At 39.9% G+C, this 8,553-nt stretch overlaps 1 protein-coding gene across 2 annotated transcripts; it reads right to left on the bottom strand.

Annotated features, from left to right (window-relative positions):
• Positions 1–276: 276 nt before the first annotated feature.
• LOC129770187 (succinate dehydrogenase [ubiquinone] iron-sulfur subunit, mitochondrial) lies at positions 277–8,553 on the bottom strand. 2 transcript variants are annotated; one of them, XR_008742047.1, is made up of 5 exons: positions 8,288–8,553; positions 7,822–7,935; positions 7,459–7,763; positions 465–923; positions 277–400 (listed from the first exon to the last, which is right to left on the bottom strand). XR_008742047.1 is itself a non-coding variant. In XM_055772858.1 (4 exons), the coding sequence occupies exons 1-4, from the start codon at positions 8,342–8,344 to the stop codon at positions 527–529; spliced, it is 873 nt and encodes a 290-aa protein (XP_055628833.1). In that variant the 5' UTR covers positions 8,345–8,553; the 3' UTR covers positions 277–526. The 2 variants fall into 2 exon arrangements, 1 of the variants encoding a protein (XP_055628833.1); XM_055772858.1 differs by having other exon boundaries at positions 277–923.

Below are 8,553 nucleotides of genomic sequence, written 5' to 3'. Positions count from 1 at the left end.
TTGGTACCAACATCTTGGAAACAAAACAGCTGAGATGTATGCGGTGTTGAAGGTTTTGAACCCGTTTTGTATCCTACTGACAGCTCTGTCAACTCAAGTGCAGGGCACTTTGGAAGTTTTGAACTCTGAGATATTGGCACCATCTGAGCACATAGGGACAGATAGGCCGTAGCAGGGATCTCATATGAACAAATCCTAATGTAAGTTAAGAGATCTCAACACAGAACCCTACAACCACCAACAATGACAATTTTCTTTCAAACTAAAACAATCATGAATTTTACCAGCAGTATCGGTGTATTGTTTCTGCACTAAAGAGTTGTTTTTATTAATACGTCAAACGCCTCAAACCCAACATAAATAAATTACGATTTTGCACCCACTCTCAAAACATGTTGCGCTGCAGAAAAATTAACACAAGAAATTATTTCTACTCACAGTTGCGACGATAAACGGCAAATTACCCCCTGTTTGAACAGTTTGAACAGCAAAAATATAGAGATCTTTTTCCTCGACGCAGCACCATTTACTTGTGATGCAGGGCGGCGGTTTCCAAACCGGGAGCACCTTTCTTAGCAATACCCGACAGCAGCTTCTTGATCTCGGCAATGGCCTTGCCCGGATTCAGCCCCTTCGGGCAGGTACGGGTGCAGTTCATAATCGTGTGGCACCGGTACACACTGAAGGGATCCCTCAGTTTGCTCAATCGTTCCGTGGTCGACTCATCGCGGGAATCGATGATCCAGCGGTAGGCCTGCATCAGCACAGCCGGGCCGAGATACTTGTCACCGTTCCACCAGTATGAGGGACACGAGGTCGAACAGCAAGCGCAGAGGATGCACTCGTACAGCCCGTCCAGCTTGGCGCGATCGTCAACCGACTGTAGGTACTGGGCGTCTCCCTTTTTCTCCGTTGATTCGTTCCTAATATTTTTGTAGAAAAAAAAACAGATGGACGAAACAGAATACAATTATCAGTTGCGGCAATAAGTGTCGGAAAACAATAATTCATCGCGATAAGCTCCCATCTAGTATCAAGTCATTAATTAATTAAATAGTACTAGTTGACCCGGCAAACTTCGTCCCGCCAGAAATTTGTTTTTTTGTTATTAATACCTACAAACATTCACGTTTTCTTACTATGAGCAAGTTCATGGGTCCAATCGCAGAACTGTTCATTGATTGATCTTCTAATCGACCCCGTTGAATTTACCCTTTACTATAAAATTCCTAGTATTTCTAACAAAACTCATCATTATAATATCAGATTATTTTCAGACACAATTCTCGTTCAAGGTTTTTCAACTACTCGCAAATAACATGTTTCTCCGTCACATAGAATAAATGTTTTATACAGAAAATATGATAGAATAAAGACACCCCATAATCGGACTCGGGTTCTGCTCTTATCAACACATTCGGCAATACTTTTTTATTGGTATAGATAGAAGAAAAAAATCCAAATCCAAAATCCATTTCCAGTTTCGAACAAAGATCAATTTCGCTAGCGCAAACATTAAATGTGTTGTAGAACATATGGGAATTTAATTTTCCGAATTTTCCCTTTTTCCTTCAGAGTTTTCCGAAAATTTTCAATTGTCATGTTTGGTTGGAATATTTTTGGTTAAAATGTGTGTAATAATTTTATGGGACCCCCTTTCCATTCCAGAGGAGGGAGGGGTGTCATACCATCATAGAAACATTTCTCATACCCAAAAACCCTCACATCCCAAATTGTGCTTGATTAGTTCTCGAATTATGCAGAAGTTTGTGTTTGTTTGCCCCCTATAATTTGTGTTTCATTTGTATGGTTTTTTAAAACGTATTCATACAATCTACATCGATCAATAAGGTTTTAAATCGTGAGGTTCTAATATGTTCCTACAGGATTTAGGACAGGAGGGGACCATATTGCCCCTATCTACCCTACATGTGGTTTCTCAATGAACGAGAATTTAACAATGTTACTTCTTCTAAAGATATTCGCTTGCAGGATAAAAAGTTCTCACCCATTTTTGTAGTCTCTGCGTCGTTTCTGTTCAGTTAATTTTAAGAAGAGGTTAGGTATTCAAAAACGAGATATTGAGTCGGGTGACTTTCAGGCAATGAATAGTTTCAGAACGGAATATCATGATTTGAGCGTTGACCATGTACATAATTTCGACGAATCTGGTTATTTTTTAAAACATTAAAACTCATTCGAAGGAAAAAGCGTTGTTGGAATCAAAACTGACAAAACCGGATAACTTTCATACCATGTTCGAACGTTTCTGTTACTCAAAATCGGCCAAAATCGCTTCAAGTACAGTAAACAATCGCTAACTGGTCGAAAAGGTAAGACCAGTTATCGACATTCGCGTTTTAACTGGTCCGGCATGTAAAACGTCATATAAAATCGAGGGGAACTTCAATCAATTGTTTGATTGGCGTTGAGAATCAAATTTTATAAACAAACGGTTTCCAATGGAAGTTTCGCATTGAGTGCGACAACAGGTATGAAATATAAATTGAGGAAAATTTTTTTCTGTTTTTAATCAATGTTTTTGTCATGCGAAAAAAAAAGTCAATTTTCATAACATTTCAAATTACATTTGAATGCTCCTCACAGCAAATCTTCCATTTGAATATGGCGTCGATTGTTTACGAAATTCTGATTTTTAACTGATCTAAGGGCCAGTTAACGTTCACCCAGTTGAAAAGCAGAACAGTTAAACCAGGACCAGTCAGCGAACGATTACTGTACTCTACACTTTCAGAGAATCTCTTAATGCATAAATTCAATTCAATTCTTTGTTTTTAGGAGGCTTCAAACTTTGCAGTAATTATTTTGAAATTTTCTCTGATAATAGTTGACGTTTTTTTGTCGTAACATCTATTGTTCACCCAATGAACCAGGGAAACATCGTAATAAGCAACTAATCTACCGAAAAAAAGACTAGAAGTGACAATCATGCTAAGTTCAGAAATACTGAACACGGTACTGAAGAAAAATTATTGAAAGATGTAGTATCTTGCTTGTTTGAGTCCTGGCAGCACATTTTGTTAACCACAATCATAAAATTTTGAAAGCCAATAGGTAATTTTAATCTTTAGATAGTGGTACCGGAGCTCGAGGCAGAAATAATATTTCTCAGTGTCGGTATCAGTATAGAGAATGGACAATCAGAAGGGATGAATTATACTGATTTAAAAAAAAGATGTTAAAGAAGAAAAATATTGAATGCAGGGGTCATCCGGAAATTTCAATTTTGAAATATGTGATCCATTGACATCAACAGAAGTCAGAAATTATAGTGATGCGATTGCATGGGCAGAACAAAATATCTTTTTAGCTCATACACTGGTGTTTGAGAAAAATACGAGAAATTGCTATAAAAGAAGCTCTTTGACGATAGTTGTTGACGTTGTATTAGGATTTGTTGTATTACGTGCTTCTTCTTGAATGGCACAAACATTCCCAAAGGAACTTTTTCCGTCTCATCGTAGGTATTACCTTGAGCCATTTACTGATACTTAGTTGATATTTTTTAAGTCAAATAACACACCTTGAATACATCCTGAATGACAAGCTCTAAAAAAATATGTACTCATGTACAGACTCTATTGTGCTAACATAACCAATCAAGAATTTAAAAAAAATGTTTAAGAGGTCTTCATAGTTACTCATAAATCAACGATGGGAGTGGCACAGTTTGAAATGAAAGCCATCCCCTCATCCTAAAATTATATTATTATTACTATAATATATATATATATATATATATATATATATATATATATATATATATATATATATATATATATATATATATATATATATATTATATATATATATATATATATATATATATATAATGAGCTTTCCCCTCTTATAAAATCATATCCCGCTTAAATTTCTACTTAGAACGGATTAATCATTGTTTTATTCTTATATCTAGTATTTTTATGACTGTTGGCGCTTCGGATCATGTGCACGGTGTGTACCAATGTATGGGTACACACAAATTCAGCTCGAAACAATTCCAATAGTAATAATATCTGAAGCACTTGTTTCAATGCATGAACTTCCTCCACTCAAAGAGTATAACTCTATATCGAGTTTGATTTACGAAAGCGCACTTCAAGCTCAAAAGAAACGTGTTCCTGCTACCACTTTCCGACGTCGTCCTCCATCACTTTGGTGGGACAAGGAGTGTTCAAAAGTCTACTTTGAAAAATCATCCACTTTCGTAAAATTCAGGACAACTGGATTAGTGGAATGGTTTCAAATGTACTAAGCTCTAGAAGCTAAACTAAAAGGTTTGATCAAAGCAAAAAAGCGTGGATATTGGCGGAAACTCGTCAATAGTTTGTCAAGGGAGACCGCTATGAGCACTCTTTGGAATACGGCTAGGAGAATGCGTGGCTGGAACCATACAAACGAAAGTGAGGACTGACCGTTGGATTTTAAAATTTGCAAGGAAGGTTTGCCCCGATTCCGTCCCTGCACAACACATCGTGCGCGAAATAATGCTTCAAAGCGATTATGAGAATTTTTTGATGGTGGAATTCTCAATTGCACTTCTCTCGTGTAACAATTCAGCTCCGAGATCGGACAAGATTAAATTCAACTTGTTGAAGAATCTTCCCGACTTAGCAAAACAGCGTTTGCTGAACTTGTTCAACAAGTTTCTGGAGCTGAATATTGTCCCGCATGACTGGAGACAAGTGAGAGTGATAGCCATACGAAAACCCAACAAGCCGGCTTGCGGTCACAACTCGTATAGGCCGATTGCAATGTTATCCTGTATTCGTAAATTGTTAGAGACAAGTGGGTCGAAACGAACAATTTGCTGTCAAATACGCAGTTTGGCTTCCGCCGAGGTAAAGGGACGAATGATTGTCTCGCGCTGCTATCTTCTGAACTTCAAATTGCATTTGCTCGTAAAGAACAAATGGCTTCTATTTTCCTTGGTATCAAAAGAGCATTTGATTCAGTTTCCATGGAAATTCTCTCAGAGAAGCTTCATAATCGTAGACTTTCGCCAATTCTGAATAATTTCATCAGAAAAGCACATGACTTTCTCTCATGGCAGCTCGAAATCTTCTCGTTACAGTTTTATGGGCCTACCGCAAGGCTCCTGCCTAAGCCCCCTCTTGTACAGTTTTTACGTCAATGATATGGATGATTGTCTAACTAGAGACTGCACGATGAGACAACTTGCAGACGATGGAGTTATTTCCATCACGGGTACTAATCCCGTCGTTCTGCAAAAGTCGTTGCCCTGAACAATCTGTTCACGTGGGCCCTTAAGCTGGGTATCGAATTCTCTACGGAGAAAACTGAAATGGTCGTTTTTTTCTAGGAAGCACGAACCCGCCCAATTCCAGCTTCAACTATCCGGCAAATCGATCCAACACTCTATGGTTTTCAAATACCTGGGTGTATATTTTGATTCTAAGTGTACCTGGGGAAGGCACATTGCGTATTTGAAACAGAAATGCCAGCAAAGAAGAATCAATTTTCTCCAAACAATAATCGGAACATGGTGGGGCGCCCATCCAGGAGACTTCATTCAGTTGTACAAAACAACGAAATTATCAGTGTTAGAATATGGCAGTTTTTGCTTCCGATCAGCTGCCAGGATTCATATTCTCAAGCTGGAGAAAATACAATATCGTTGCTTGCTAATAGCCATGGGGTGTTTGCATTCGACACATACGATGAGTCTCGAAGTTTTGGCAGGAGAACCCCCGCTTACTCTTCGGTTCACAGAATTATCCTACAGATTTCCCATCCGTTGCAAGATCATGAATCCATTGGTGATTGATAACTTCGAAAATCTACTCCAGCTGACTCCTCAGTCAAGTTTTATGTCCTTATACCATGAGTACCTTACCCGCGATGTGCACCCTTCACCAGGCATCTCCAACCAAGTTTGCTTCCCATACTTTTGCAATTCCTCTGTCAATTTTGATCTGTCCATGAGACAAAAAATCCATGGAATCCCAGATCACCTACGCTCCGATTCTATTCCGCCGATATTCTCGGAAAAATAAAGGAAAGTTAGATCTGATGAAATGTTCTTTACTGACGGTTCATTCATAAACGGGTCCACTGGCTTCAGCATCTTCAATGAGAATTCCGTGCCTCTTTCAAACTCAAAGATCCTTGTTCCGTGTATGTCGCTGAACTGGGTGAGATATACTACGCACTAGGGATCATTGAAACATTGCCCATCGACCATTATTTTATTTTTTCAGACAGTCTCAGCTCAATAGAGGCAATCCGCTCAATGAAAGTTGATAAACGCTCATCTTATTTCCTAACAACATCTATTGAGAGTTTGGTCGAAAAATTATTCAAGATTACCTTAGCATGGGTTCCCTCTCATTGCTCGATTCCGGGGAATGAGAAAGCGGACTCGCTAGCTAAGGTAGACGCATCAGAAGGCACACTTTTTGAAAGGCAAATTCCCTATAATGATTTTTTCCACATTCCTCGTCAGCACACGCTCGTAAGTTGGCAGCGCGTGTGGAGTGAAGATGTGTTCAGTCGTTGGTTACATACGATCATCCCTAAGGTCTCGACGAGTTCATGGTTTAAGGGGTTGAATGTAGGTCGTGATTTCATTCGCGTGATATCTCGGCTTATGTCCAATCACTATAACCTAAACGCGCATCTTTGGGCTCGCAGCAAACAAGCTTTGTGATTGTGACGATGGCTACCACGACATCGAGCATGTTGTCTGGTCGTGTATCCGGTTCCATGCTGCCCGCTCTTAGCTTTCCGGGATATCTTAGGTAGTCGTGATCCTGATCTTCTGCTTCATTTATACCTGTTCCTCAGAAACGCCGATGTCAACGTTTAATGATGTTTCCTCCGTTGTATCCCTGTATCATATCCCTCCTATCCAATCGATAAACTTTTACTTAGTCGCAGCAATACATACACATACTCTTTACAGATACACAGGTCGAAGGTTGTGCAGGCCACCCAGTGACCATTCTACCCTGGATTCCTCGAGTCAAGAGAGATGCACCACGATTGATATGAGGTACATGCTAGGGGGGTGTCGCTGATCAATGGTCAGTTGTTACCCAATAGGAAGTGTCCCGTGTCGGCCACACATACTTAGTACTGGAGACTGCAACATCCCAATTATGAGAATCTTTGTAATACTAACCTCTAGCCAACCGCGAGTAATCGGTTACATATTACTAACATAGTCGTAAGACAAAAATTGTCAAACTATTGGACTCCCGACCCCGTCAGGCTAACGCCACATGTGCCTTATAAAATATATATTTTGGGAAAAAAATTCCAATACCGTCAGACCGGTTATCGTAGCTACAATCATATGCTGACAGCAGCCGAATTCGACTTTGCCAAACCTTAAAGTACTAGTAACCAACACAAAATAGACCTAAACTAGACTGTCAACACCCAATCGCAAGCCACCCATACGAGCATACTCACTTGCGCTGCAACCACGGCTGAATCGACTTGTACTGGTTGTAGAAATTGTTCATATCCGGCACCAGATCTTTGACCACGTACATATGCGGCAGTGGATAGATCTTAGTAGGTTTGTCGAGGTGTTCCTGATCGATCTTGCTAATGCAAGCCAGCGTGTTCGTTCCTCCGATGTTCATGGCGCATGAGCCACAAATGCCTTCGCGGCACGAACGACGGAACGTCAACGTTGGGTCCATTTCGTTCTTGATCTTAATCAACGCATCCAATACCATTGGACCACAGGTATTCAAATCTACGTCATAGGTCTAGAAAGAAAAAATACGTTTCACATTTGCCCACTCGAAGAGCCACGCAAGCAATTACCTGGTTATGGGGTTTTTCCGATGGCTTGTCGGGGTTCCACCGGTAGATCTGGAACTTTTTAACCTTCTTAGCCGCAACATTGTTCGCTGCTGCCGTTACATGAATATTCCGTATCTGAAATCAAAATGCTATCTGAACCGAAAATTTGCACTGATAACGATCACGATGTTTTGTTGCGTTTTATCAAAATAAAACACACACACCCCCAAAAATTCATTTTATAGGTTAATTGGAATTCGTCCATTAACACCTGTCTTAAGCCAACAAGGGTATTCACCAAAACATAAACATGGTAATCAATCAGTTGGCCATGGGCCAACTGCACAAAGCCGAATGTCAAAATTGCAACTAAAATCGCAAGAAGGGATCAGATGTTATATAATGCAATCTTCACCCTCCGCTTAGATAGCAATGTTTTTATGCTTTGATGGCCTAACGCAAGGTGATATAACTGAGAAAAGCTCACCTGACCAAACGCCCCACGGAAGGACAGCAGCATTTTCAAATCGCTAACCAGTGCCATCACTTATTCCTTTTCCGATGTAGGAAAATACACTAATTCTGGACCAGGAGGATAATCTTTCAGAAGGTGGCTATCCAAGATTAAGGAGCAAAATATGCACACCAAATTCACGTTTCAAAACGAGTGGAACGTCACACCGCGCCTCAAGACGAGAGAGTGACGAAGAATGGTTTGCTCTTCGAGATCCACGTTATGATTCTGATATACAG

Source organism: Toxorhynchites rutilus, chromosome 2 (genome assembly GCF_029784135.1).
Source record: "Toxorhynchites rutilus septentrionalis strain SRP chromosome 2, ASM2978413v1, whole genome shotgun sequence".
Lineage (NCBI taxonomy): Eukaryota > Metazoa > Arthropoda > Insecta > Diptera > Culicidae > Toxorhynchites > Toxorhynchites rutilus.
This window is presented reverse-complemented; position numbering and strand designations above follow the sequence as displayed.